Here is a 14,047-nt window from a genome sequence, read left to right as displayed (position 1 = left end):
AAAATAGTACCAACAGAACCAGTGCTGGGTGCTGATGTTTAACATATCAGTAGATGCGACTATTACGTTACTAGCCTAACATGATAATTCATACATGTATCACAGTAACACTGCAAAATTAAAGACAGAAATCCAACTAAAATCAAGTTTTATTTAGTCAGCAGTTATATACAAACAATAAAGTTTCAGTGCTTAAGGTTGTTGCAGTAGCGGACCAGCTCACCAATCAGGCTTTCTGCCTCCAGGATGCGCGCGCACCCTGTAATGTTTGTAAACAGGAAACCAGGGTACTCTCGCTGTGTACTTTCTGTAAACATTTCCGCATCAGATTAGGATATGGACGTTTGTTTGGTTAATGCACATACAACAAAGATAAATGTTTCTAGCGATGAAAAAAGTAATTTTTCGTCCTCCATAATACAGTACTGTTTTCTCAATGTTTTATTTCATTTGTATGTTTGATATTTCAAAATCTATACAAGTTTTTGGTGTCATAAAGTTTGACTGTTGATTAACCTTTCCCACAAACATTACAGAGTTAAGGTTTCTCTCCAGTATGAACTCTCTGATGAGCTTGTAAGTAACCTGACAGAGCAAACGTCTTGTCACACTGAGAGCATTCGAAAGGTTTTAATTTCCTCCTGTATGAACTCTCTGATGATTTAGTAATGCAGCCCCATGTCTAAAACTCTTCCCACAGACACTACAGCGATGAGGTTTCCCTCCAGTATGAATTCTTTCATGGGTTTTTAAGCTACTTGAACAAGTAAACGTCTTGCCACACTGAGAGCATATGAAACGTTTTTCACCTGTATGAATTATCTGGTGATATAGGAATGTAGCCGCTTGTCTAAAACTCTTCCCACAGACATTACAGTGATAAGGTTTCTCTCCAGTGTGAACTCTCTGATGAACTATTAAATGAGATACATTAGTGAAGTTCTTTCCACAGTGAGTGCAGACGTAAGGTTTCTCTCCAGTATGAAGTCTCTGATGGATTTTTAAGTGACCTGACAAAGTAAATGTCTTGTCACACTGAGAGCATTTGAAAGGTTTTTCACCTGTATGAAGTCTCTTGTGATTTAGTAAGGTAGCCCATTGACTAAAACTCGTCCCACAGAGACTACAGTAATAAGGTTTCTCTCCAGTATGAACTCTTTGATGGACTTTTAAGTTACTTGAAAAAGTAAACATCTTGTCACACTGAGCGCATTTGAAAGGTTTTTCACCTGTGTGAACTCTCTGATGAACTTTAAGATTGTCTTTGGTTCTGAAGTATTTTCCACATTCAGTGCAGTAGAAAGGCTTTTCATCACTGTGTGTCCTCATGTGAACATTTAGTTTAGAGGAAGAGACACAAATCTTCCCACACTGCTCACAGTGAAACTGCTTCTTCTTCTCCTTCTTCTTCTTCTTCTTCTCTCTGTGTTTTTCTGAATGAAGTTTCTTCTCTTGTAAGGTAGTAAAGCTGATCTCAGATCTGGTGAAGAGTTTCTGTTCTGTGTGTTTTCTCTCATGTCTCTCTAAATGTCTCTGTGAGCTGAATGTCTTTCCACAGGTGATGCAGGAAAGAGTTTGTGCTGTCAGTCGCTCTTTTGATGTTGAGGACGTTATTTCTATATCCAAACATGAATCACTCTTCACACCTGAAAGAAACACGAAAAAATTAAATTGTCTTTCACTGTTATTTACACAAAGAACGATGAAGAATTGAGATTCTGTATCTTTTTCTAGATTAACACATATAGACAGAAGACAGGTGTCATTCCTGTAATTACAACTGGGTCACTGCTAGTGATGGGATATTTGAAGCAAAGGTTCGGAGCGCGTGTCAAGAATAAATGGGTGTGCCAGATGAAGCCTTGATTCAGGGCTTGTGTCGTTTATGTAGAAATCACGTAACCAATGACAAACGAGGCCTCGGTTCGGTCTAAGTATCAAACCGGGATAAAGGAGTTTCGAAACTCGCGCCACCTTGTGGGTGTTGTGGCGTTTTAGTGTCAGTAAAAGCAGAGTGTTGCAGAGTTCATTATCTTCATATAGATTTAGTTATTTGTTTATATTTTCAAGATATTTAATTCATGTGCAAGTTCCCTCTTACGTCACTCCTCCAAGGGATTCCCCAGGGTCTTAAAGCTTGTATTTTAATCAAAAGCATGATCAACGTAAGTCTACATATTATAATAACAAGGAACGATGCTTCTAACGACAGGTGAAGAGCTGTCGTTCAAACCACACAAGTTTGCAATGCTGCTTGCGAATGTTCGTTTGAACTATGGTTTCGGGAAACACCAAATCGTTGGACTTTGTCAGTAACGACGAAACTTACGACAGTAGTTGGCTAACAATGCTTTCGGGAAACGCACCCCAGGTGTTATGAGAGACCAGGTTGCTCTGTTAGTGGCCTTCAGCTCTTCTGCATTGTTGGGTCTGGCATATCACATCTTCCTCTTCACAATACCCCATAGATTTTCTATGGGATTAAGGTCTACATGCCTGTTGCTCAAAAAGTATTAAAGATATCCCAAACTCCTTTAATATTTTAGTTTTTACATTTCTTGTTCTTTTCATTAGTGAGTTTGAGCATGAAAACCCAAAATAGGTGCTCACATGCCAGTTAAAAATGTTAAAAACACAACAATAATTAAGGAGACATACCTGATGGAATAAAATCATCATCTTCATCAGTGAGATCTTCCTCTTCTGTGGGTTCAGTGTTGATTTCTGTGGGATCAGTTTTAATCTTCATCATGAGGTTCGTGCAGTCGATGAGTTTAACTGAACACATCTTCAGTTTGGTCTGCAGGATCTGCTGCTGTTCTCCAGCGTTACAGACAGAATCCAGAGACTCTGTGGAGGTTTGATCCTCCTGTAAGCTCTGTTTACTGTCACACACTGTAGTGTCCTGAGTGTCTGTGTGCTTTGACTCAGTATAACAGAGTAAAGTCAGACTGAGATCGGAGTCCTGTGTGTGTCTGGATTTCTCTTCAGAGAGTTTAGAGTCCAGCAGTGTCTGTGGTGTGCGACTCTGATCACTGCTCATCCACACTGAATCCAGACTCCCATCATCAGTCACATACACTGAAGATTCACAACAATCCACATCCTGACAACACAACACACACAGACAGACAGTAAGATTAGAAATGATTTGATGTTGTCGGATTCAGATAAATGATGTTTAAGCTGTACAAACCTCTCGTTTCATTGCTAAATCTCCTCTTGACCTCAGGTTTGTCTCCAGTAACGCCACCTCTTTCTTCAGCTGAGAGATTTCTGTGATGAAATCATCAATATATCCAGCATAGACAGATCAGTTCATACTGATTTACAGCACAGCACATCTCATCATTAACGTCTCAACACTTAAATACACAGAGACAAGACTCTGTTTACACTCAATGAAACACGCAAGAGAGAAAAACACTGAGGATACACAAACACATCACACGAGCGCTCTTTCTTTCTTTCTTTAGTGAGTTTATCTGCGGACTAAAGAGCTGCAGCGCCTCCTGCTGTACTGGAGACAGAAGACGCTCAGTGATTTACAATGGATTTAACAAAATGCGTCTCAATTATGGCCAGAAATCATCACGAATATTGTATAAAATGAAAAGAAAGGGTGGGAAAATAATTGCTGAAGAATAAAGACAAAACATCAAGATTTAAAAGTCATAAAGATAGGACACCGTAGGACAAAATATATTTTTATCAGATTAAAAATACAATCACAAAATTTTGACAACGTTGTATTTTCAATAAGGTAATGTTGCAGCAAACATTTTAAAAACGTTTTAAAAACCACGCCCCAAAAAAAATAACAAAAAAGGACGTTTTATAAATGTTGTAAAATACCTAATTGCCGCGTTCCCATCTGTTCACTACGAAAACAAAACCAGACCAAAATGCAACATTTGTGATATGTTTTCCCTGCTGAAAAAATTAAATAAAACCGTTACAGAAGATTCTAATGGTTTCCATTAAAATACCAATAGGAACCATTAGCTTTTACCATTAAAATCACTACACTGTAGTGTGTTTTGGGCCATATTCCATTAGAACCAATAAATTCCATATAAAATCAATAGAATTTCTGTGATGGTGTCTATTTTTTTTTAGGAGGATTGTTTAGCTGTTAAAACTTGAAAAAATAATTTTAAAGAACATCATGACCATATAGAACCAGGTGTTTATGTTACTTTGGTAAAAATGTATGTCGGCCCACCAATAAAATGCCCAGTATGCCCGATTACCAATCCAGCCCTGCCAACCACTATAAAACAAAACACTTATAAAGCTGAGATAAATTTAAACCAATGTATAGACGGTTTCATCGGACGCACGTGCGCTGACACAATCCAGTTTTTTTTAATGGTCTGACTAGTTGCCAAACCGATCTCTTGAACAAATGCCTCGTCGAAAATAACAAATGTTTTGCTTTACTATGTTATCGTTGTGTTGTTTTTTCCTTGTTATATAAATAAACTACGTTTAAAGAACTTTGGTATTTATTCTTAGCAAAGTTTATCGGACGTTACGTGCAGACCACAACAGTCGCTTGTTTATGTTGTTACTGTTGAAACCATCTATACACGGTTTGTATTTTGATATGTTCATGATGTTCTTTAAACGTCTAATTCAAACATTATGGAAACGTGTTGGAAACCTTTTTATCGAAGACCAGAAGACTTGGATTTTCTCGAGCTGTAGTCTTTATTGCAGAAAACGATCTTTAAATCAGAACATAGAGTCCAGGCGCTGCAGTCACCAAGTTTAATTACAGCCCTACATTGCATTTATACACATTTTTGCGGGCAGCCCCCTAAATGGAAAACAAAGCACTCAACTTTGAAAGCATTGTACATCAAGACATTGAAAGGAAGTAACCCTGCCACTCCCAATCCTTCAGTTTCACCAACACTTAATCCCATTAACATTAACATCTCACCCACTGTCTCACTCGGACCATTTCATTATCATAGAAATGTGTTCACACCTTAGGCTTACCATTCACCTTTGACTCAGACCATTGGCCCAAACATAAACAAATGGCCATCAATAATGAAATAAAAGGTACCAGGGCCACAGTTACCTGGATAATTTCTTTCAAATGTCAAGATGAGACAGGAACTTGCAGAAACCCACTTACATTAGTGGACAGAGTTACTCGGTTTTGCTCTTAAACATGATGAACATGTATATGTGTGTTTAAATTTAAGTGGTGCAACACAACTCGAATTAAAATTAAACTGAGATCAACAACATCTCAATGGTGTATTACACTCATACAACAAGTGTCAACACAGTGTTTTAAATAGTGTTTTAAAAACAACACTTTCATAGCAGGAAAAAATAATACTATGGAAGTAAATGAGACTCACAAGTGGCTTGATTTCAAACTTTCCTCAAAATATCTTCCTTCATGTTCATCAGAACAAAGACATTTATAGAGGTTTGTAACAACATTAGAGTAAATGCTAACAGAATTTTCATTTTTGTGTGAACTATCCCTTTAAGAACATCATAACCTAAAATAAAACTCTAGAACGTTTGAAATATAAGAGCTTTAAGTCATTTTTCGTCCTCCATAATACAGTTCTACTATTAAATCAATCTAAAAACATGAGCAGCACTGTTTCATTTCATTTGTATGTTTGTTCTGTTGTATTTATCTGTAATATTACTCATAATTTAATTTTTTGTTCTTATTTTACTGTTATTTTTTAATTGTTAGTTTATTATTTAATTCCTTGTTTTTTAACGATATTTAAAACCTTTAAAAGTTTTTGATGTCATAACTTTAAGGTCACGGATGCTTTACAAAGTTTGACTTTTGATGAACTCTTCCCACAAACATTAGTGTTAAGGTTTCTCTCCAGTGTGAACTCTCTGATGGCATTTTAAGAAACCTGAATGAGAAAAAGTCTCGTCACACTGAAAGCATTTGAATGGTTTTTCACCTGTATGGAGTCTCTTGTGATTTTGTAAGTGTGACTGTTGACTAAAACTCTTCCCACAGACACTACAGTGATAAGGTTTTTCTCCAGTATGAACTCTTTGATGGGCTTTTAAGTTACTTGAACAAGTAAACGTCTTGTCACACTGAGAGCATTTGAATGGTTTTTCACCTGTATGAAGTCTCTTGTGATTTAGTAAGGTAGCCTTTACACTAAAACTGTCCCCACAGACACTACAGTGATAAGGTTTTTCTCCAGTATGAACTCTTTGATGGGCTTTTAAGTTACTTGAACAAGTAAATGTCTTGTCACACTGAGAGCATTTAAAAGGTTTTTCACCTGTATGAATTCTTTTGTGATTAAGTAATGAAGCCTTTACACTAAAACTCTTCCCACAGAGACTACAGTGATAAGGTTTCTCTCCAGTGTGAACTCTCTCATGGATTATCAGCTGATATTTATGACTGTAACATTTATCACAGTGTGAACACTGATAGAGTTTCTCTTTAAAGTGAATATTCTGGTGTTTTTTTAATGAACCTGAATCCCTAAAGGTTTTGTCACATTCACTGCACTGATACGGTCTCTCAATGTGTAAAAGCACATGTGTCTTCAGAACACGTTTAAGGCTAAATCTCTTCTCACAGCGAGGACACTCGTACGGTTTTTCTCCTGTGTGAATTGTCTCATGAACTTTAAGATTTTGTTTGGTTCTGAAGTATTTTCCACATTCAGTGCAGTTGAAAGGCTTTTCATCACTGTGTATCCTCATGTGAACATTTAGATCAGAGGAAGAGCCAAAAATCTTCCCACACTGCTCACAGTGAAACTGCTTCTTCTTCTTCTTCTTCTTCTCTCTGTGGTCTTCTGAATGACATTTCTTCTCTTGTAAGGTAGTAAAGCTGATCTCAGATCTGGTGAAGAGTTTCTGTTCTGTGTGTTTTCTCTCATGTCTCTCTAAATGTCTCTGTGAGCTGAATGTCTTTCCACAGGTGATGCAGGAAAGAGTTTGTGCTGTCAGTCGCTCTTTTGATGTTGAGGACGTTATTTCTATATCCAAACATGAATCACTCTTCACATCTGAAAGAAACATGAAACAAATAAATTGTCTTTTCACTCTTATTTACACAACAATAAGGATGAAGAATTGAGATTCTGTATCTTTTTCTAGATTCACACATATAGACAGAAGTCAGGTGCCAGATGAAGCCTTGATTCAGAGCTTGTGTTGTTTATGTAGAAATCCCGTAACCAATGACAAAAGAGGCCTTGGTTCGGTCGGAGTATCGAAACTGGATAAAGGAGTTTCGAAACTCGCGCTACCTTGTGGTTGTTTGTTTTAGTGTCAGGAGGAGTAGTAGAAGCATGTGTTGCAGAGTTCCTTATTAGTAGTAGTAGATTATATTTAAGCAATATCGCTCGAGAAGGACAGTGATATGTGCCAGAGGCAATCACAGCCGTGATGATAGAGCTATATCACAAGACTCCGAGAGCGATATTGCTTTTATACAACAGTTAGATGGCACACGTTTGAAAAAGAAAACTAGAAAACAACACAGAATGATTTTAAAAGCCTCTTTGTTGGGGAACTACTTTCTTCCACCACGGATTTGAAGACCAGAAAGACAGGTAATAATTTTGGCTGTTTTGAATGTCATAATAACTTAATAGAAGCAATGGCCATTTCTTAATATTACCGTTTCTTGGTCACAAAGTGTAGTTTTAAGATTAGTTCAGTCGAGAATATATATGTATAATATTCAAACTGCAGTCGATTAGTAAAGATATAGCGCCTTTTTGAACGTTTGCTTAGAAAGATTTGGACAAGTCCCAAATGCACCATCGGACGTCAGTGTTCACTCACCCCGCTGACCACCGCCTTCTCTGGGCAACTAGGGGTGTGACGAGATCTCGTGCAACGAGATCTCGCGAGATTAAATGCGTCTCGAGGGATTTCTTGTGGAGGTGAAATGCTGGCCGTTTCTCAAATAAAAGACTGCATCCTTCGGATGTCGCATTTTTAAACCGGATTTACTGCATAAAGACTGTCTTATTAGAGACTATTAACAATTATAAAGTTTACTAATTATTTCAGTTTGTGTTTATTAACCCTTTAGTTTCACTTTATCACGCAGCTATTCCCGTTAGAGTTATCTGTTAAAAACTTCATTAATAATCTAGTATGTGTAGCATTTTCTGTCATAGTTTCATCAAAAGTAAGTTTTATTTGAGTGTTTTAAATAAAAATATTTTAATTTTCACCCTTTGATTGCCACGCCCCCAGCCACCCACCCAACCCTACCACCATAGCTAACAAATTTTCTGCAATCAGATTTGAGAACCAGAGAGAACTGTGGGTTACCAGTGCATTTTATAATATGAAATCCTGCTATCCACATGAAGTAACCGTTTTATAAAAGCAATATAACCCCCGCTTCGCGTCATGCCTAACAACGCCCATTAGCTGTTGCACTGTAACCCCACTGCTTTCCGGGGGTTATTGCTTTTATAAAACGGTTACTTCATATGCATAGCAGGATTTCATAATATAAAACACAAATAAGTTGTAATTATATTAGTACAAATATTACTCTTCCGCCAAACAAAGTAGTTCCTCAGAATCAAGTGTGGCTGCAACAAAGCGCAGTTCCCAACCAACACAGACGCAGCAAAGACACAATGAAAAAATGATTAAAGACTGTGGTGTTTATTTTCATAAATCAGTATGTAGCAACATTGGCACACTGATACTTCTGTAATATGATCTGAACCGTGGGGTTATCAGGGTATTATATCACGGCTTAGAACGCGTTTCAACCAATCAGAATGAAGAACCAGAATGAGCCGTTTTAAGTTATAGTACTGGTGCTGGTCATATAATTAGAATATCATCAAAAGGTTGATTTATTTCACTAATTCCATTCAAAAAGTGAAGCTTGTATATTATATTCATTCATTACACACAGACTGATATATTTCAAATGTTTATTTCTTTAATTTTGATGATTATAACTAACAACTAAGAAAAATCCCAAATTCGCAACTTAGAACTTATATTAGCTGCGTCCGAAACCGCTCACTCGTTCACTCATTCACTATTACTTATATAGCAAATGACAACCGAGTCCACTATATGGGGAAGAAGGGAACGAAAATGAGTGAGCAATTTCGGACAGTGACGTGAATACCATGTGACGTAGATAGGGCAATGCAAAAATACAGATACAGCTAACTATCGTGATAATTTGTTTCCACAATAGTGTATTGATATTTCGATCTCTACTATCCATATTTTAAAAACCCATCAAATCCCTCTGTTGCTTCAAACAACTTCCTCCGCCACTGCTGTAGTTGTCGCTGTCCAGTTGTCTGTCATATACGGCCATTCGGCCAATGTCTCAGAAGTTAGCAAGAGTAAGAAAATGGCAGAAAATTTTAAAACACCTGCAGCTTTCAAAGCAGACGTGTGGAAACACTTTGGCTTAAAAAAAAGTAAAAAAAAAATCAGCTCTATTATTTTACATTTTTGATTAAAAAAAGGAAAAGTATTGCAATGTATCGCAGCACGCACCGCATTGTATCGTATCGTGATACATTGTATCATGACACATGTATCGTAATACGTATCGTATTGTGAGGCCATTGCCAATACCCAGCCCTAGTCGTAGAGCTGTCGCGGAGATTCGTCATAAACCCTTACACCGGTGTGGCTTTATTGATTGTACTGTGAAACGGTAGAGTTTACTTTCTTACTGTTTGTCACATCATTTGTCATGTTTACAAACATTTGTCAAACGTTGCTGAATAAAGAAAGAGATAAAAAATAATGTAGACGCTGAGCTAAGAAGAGAGAAATAAAACATTGAATTGAAGTTAACGAATCTTACAACCCAGTTTATTTAGCCCACTAACGTTAGCTATCTCCGTTTTTAAATCAATCAAAAGCTTCTTTTAACATCATATTCTCTTCATAAAAAGGTTAAAATCAATCGAAAACCACTAAAACATATATTTGTTCTCTCATATTTAAGTTACTAAATGACGAAAGAGAGAAAAGAAAACGGTAAAATAATGTTTGTTTCTGAGGTAAAATTAAATGACCGTGAAGCGAGTTCGCAAGCTCATGCTGGAGGAGCGGAGTAGAGAAGTGCGTGCTGCAGCAGTGTTGCTCGTACGACTTGCGCACTAATAAAGAATATGGATTTATTGATGTTTTCATTTAATTTCCTTAAAGGGGACATATTATGAGATTTTTTTACGATGTAAACTAAACCTTTGGTGTCCCCAGAGTGCGTAATTGAAGTTCTTACTCAAAATACCCCACAGATAATTAATTACAGCATGTTAAAATTGCCACTTTGTAGGCCTGAGCAAAAGTGTGCCGTTTTGGGTGTGTCATTTAAAATGCAAATGATGGTGGTTTGTAGAGGTCGACCGATATGGCTTTTTCTCTGGCCGATGCCGATATTTAGAAATCAGGGCAGCCGATGGCCGATATGTTTGGCCGATTTTCTATATGTACATAATAATCAATGTTCTCATCATTATTAGCAGATATTTTAAATGTAAAAATGTCACTATTTAAGTCAAAGTATTAAAAAAATTATGACTTTTTTATGTCTTTCTGAAGAGTTTTACCACCTCCTCTGCACCATGCATTTATCAGACACAGATATTACCTGACACTCTGCTGTCATCATCTTTGATCAGTTTTTTACCATGGCTTTTATTGCTTTGTAGGATAAAATCCTTATTTGGTAGACCTGATAAAATATTTATTCATCATAAAGTTAACATAGTAAATGTCTATGTTTTTTAGTTGAGACTGTTATTTAGGGCAAATCTTTCTAAAAACATTTACATTCTCATTTCTGAGGTGCTATAAGTGACTGATTGTGCTGACAGTGACGTTGTCGTAAGCAATTCGGTCCCCCCGAGCAATTCGGTCTCCCCTAGGACCCCGCGCGACTCCATTGGCTGAAAAAACTCCTCGTGGGTAGTTTTCTTAGCGCCTTATTACAATTCCTACAAAATCGCGTTATGATTTATGTAGTTAGAACGTTGTTAAAATTACAATTGATGTCTTTTAAATGATATGTTTCATATAGTAGTATATAAATGAGGCTATAGGTGGGAGATCTGATCTACACATTGCTTGTGTCATTTTATTATTTAGATTATTATACTGTACCATTTCCACTTCTGACTGTCTACATACAATTACTTACTCATTAATTACTTATACAAAACATGATTACTACATAGTTGAATCACACATTTAAATCATAATTATAAGCCATGATTACTACACTTTTACTATTAAAAATATATATTCCATAAGGTATGTTAATAATTTACAAAAAATAAAAGTATTGTTTTTGTAAAGCAGATGATGACACAAAAGTACTGACGTTTCTGCAACATGAATATTAGTTTATTATATTGTTTTTAGTTGACTTTTATTTTTAAAAAATGTAATGTTTCTATTTTGTACAACATAATTAGCTTGCTAGCCGCGTATGCAGACGAGATATTGCAATGACACATTTTTGAGCAGGCATTAGTGTAGATACCAATCGGGGTCCTAGGGGAGACCGAATTGCTCGGGGGGACTGGATTGCTCATGACACCGTCTTGTGAGTTTAGTGTTGGGACAGATCTGTTGTTTCAACCGTTCATTCAAACGAATCCGTTCAAAGGAGTCAGTTCGCAAATCGGACACATTGTGTTGTAATCCAGGCTGAGCAGCGCAAAACTGTAAACAAAGTGTTACTGTAACAACACGTAAAACATTTCCTTGGTGGATATGATTTGGTCTTCCGACCTTTCGCCATCGAGTCAGTGTTGTTTTGAGTAATAAAAGCAGGGAGACAGTTTAAAGACAGAAAGCGTGCGTGCGTGCGCGCGCGGCTCTGCTCTCTCTGTCACGCAAAGAAAGATCATCATCACTCATTAATCACATGAAATGAGCCTAATCTTTGCACGGACAGTGCACCGCGAGACATAAGCCCGCCGCGCTGTTGTACTGGCTGCTTAATTCGCGCGATCCCGCCATCGTTTACTAAAGCTGTTTGTGAACAAGGCATGGCTGGACACACACGGGAGCGATCTGCTTGCAGCAAGAGGCAGCGCTGCGTCACAAGTTCTACAACAACGCTTAGGTGCCCGCAGATGCGCCTGCCTATTAATCGGCCTAATTTTGCAGCAAAATCGCTGTGAATTATTTTCTGTCTCTAACTTTCTCTCTGCACCTAATGGCTGTGCTGTGGTTGGATAGTGCAGATAAAGGGGGCAGTATTATCCTATTCTGACATCACAATAGAAGCCAAATTACAATTACCTATTTTTTCACATGCTTGCAGAGAATGGTTTACCAAAACTAAGTTAGATCTTTTTCACATTTTCCAGGTTGATAGAAGCACTGGGGACCCAATTATAGCACTTAAACATGGAAAAAGTCAGATTTTCATAATATGTCCCCTTTAAATATTTGATGGATAGCAGCGGAGTAGTGGGCATTTACAGAGCTGCCCTGGGAGCTAAAGGTCATCCATTATGCTATTAAAGTTTTTTTCATTATTTCTTAAAAAACCTACAGGAAACGTTCTGGGAACAGTAATGTTTTTGGGTCCCAAAAAATAACCAAATGGGAACCATATGGGAACGTTCTGTGGTTTTTAACAAAAATATCTAAAAATGTGTTCTGAAGACAATCGGAGCACTTGGGGTTGACACTAGGGATGCTCACATTGACCGTTTAACCGTTAACCGAAGGTAAGAATTTATGACCGATTAACATTATCAGTTAAAATAAAAAAATATTTGTTAATACATGGTGCGTGTCGTCATGAGCCGACAGACATTTCACCACTTTTCTATCTTTAATTTGTGAATGTCCTGTAAATGACACAAATTATTGCTGCCCTGAGTCTGACGGTCTAATAATTTGTATGAGAAATCATTTGTATGCGTGTTTGGAAGCTGAACGGAGACGCGCGCGTGTCCGAGCAAGATGACGAGAGCTGTTTCTCAATGTCAAGGAAAGATCCTTGGAAGCCAGAATTTCGAGGATGCTACGTCATCGACGTCCGTCGAAGGACTGTTCCAATGTCGAGGATCCTTGAAATTTTTAGCCAAGGACTGAGTCCTTTGTTCGAGAAATATCCCATATACAGGAAAGGATGCATATGTGTATCCTTCATGCTCTTTACGTGCCGAAATCACCCACAATCCTATGCGCGCAGCACCAAAAGCACACCTTTCAATCACGTAATGACGTGCACTTGCTAGCCTGTTCCATTTAACGTGTTCTCCGAATGCTTAAGAGGAGCCTCGCCTATCATCTAAAGGAAGTGACTTGTAAGGACTAGTCCTGCCAAGGAAGTATCCTTGACATTGGGAAACGGCCGCGGTCCGTCTCGCGCACATCCGGACAGACGTTCGCTGGTGGCCTCTGACCCTGAACATAAACATCTCTCTTTTTGAACAAACGTAGAAAGACGACGCAAAAGCAAAACTTTCTGAAAAGCCTCCCGCTTTAGAAATGACCACTGTGGTAGATGAAACAGAGACAATCTGCCCTCTTTGGATATTAATCCTCTGGACCGATCGCATGCTTTTTAATAAGGTAATGTTGCGTGAATATCTGATAATGTGTGAATCCTGGTTCTGTTGTTGATCTGTCGCTGCTGTTTGCACGTTCAAATTAAACGTCAACTGTATTTTTACTCAATGACAATTTCATATTAAAATCTTATAAGTTAACGGTTAATGTTCGGTTTAGAAGCTACAGAAGTCGGTCGGGAAAATTAACTGATATGAGCATCCCTAGTTGACACACGGGTAAGTGATTTATGATAAAATTATACTTTTGGGGTGAACTAACCCTTTAAGCCTACATGCCTGTTCTTCATTAAAGGGGAAGTCCAATCTAGACATTTTAGCCTGCTATCATGGTAATTATGTCCATTTTGCATTTTACATGAGAAAAAATGTGCACGATTTTGATTATTAGATTGATAGTGTGTTGAAGCGATATTTTCGTGACGGTATTTGATGGACTCAATTAGGGCTGCACGATAAATCGCATG

The 14,047-nt window shown here is 37.6% G+C and overlaps 1 protein-coding gene and 1 pseudogene across 1 annotated transcript in view; both read right to left on the bottom strand.

The window, feature by feature from the left end:
- Positions 1 to 418: 418 nt before the first annotated feature.
- On the bottom strand, positions 419 to 3,825 carry LOC129437189 (uncharacterized; annotated as a pseudogene).
- Positions 3,826 to 4,694: 869 nt separating this feature from the next.
- LOC129437126 (uncharacterized) overlaps positions 4,695 to 14,047 on the bottom strand; it is a 48,902-nt gene continuing 39,549 nt past the window's right edge. Inside the window, exon 6 of the mRNA XM_073865725.1 lies at positions 4,695 to 7,037. Coding sequence (XP_073721826.1) covers positions 5,863 to 7,037 — 1,175 coding nt within the window. The 3' untranslated portion in view covers positions 4,695 to 5,862. The remainder of the gene's footprint in view (positions 7,038 to 14,047) is intronic.

The sequence above is a fragment of the Misgurnus anguillicaudatus genome, unplaced genomic scaffold (assembly GCF_027580225.2).
Source record: "Misgurnus anguillicaudatus unplaced genomic scaffold, ASM2758022v2 HiC_scaffold_33, whole genome shotgun sequence".
Lineage (NCBI taxonomy): Eukaryota > Metazoa > Chordata > Actinopteri > Cypriniformes > Cobitidae > Misgurnus > Misgurnus anguillicaudatus.
This window is presented reverse-complemented; position numbering and strand designations above follow the sequence as displayed.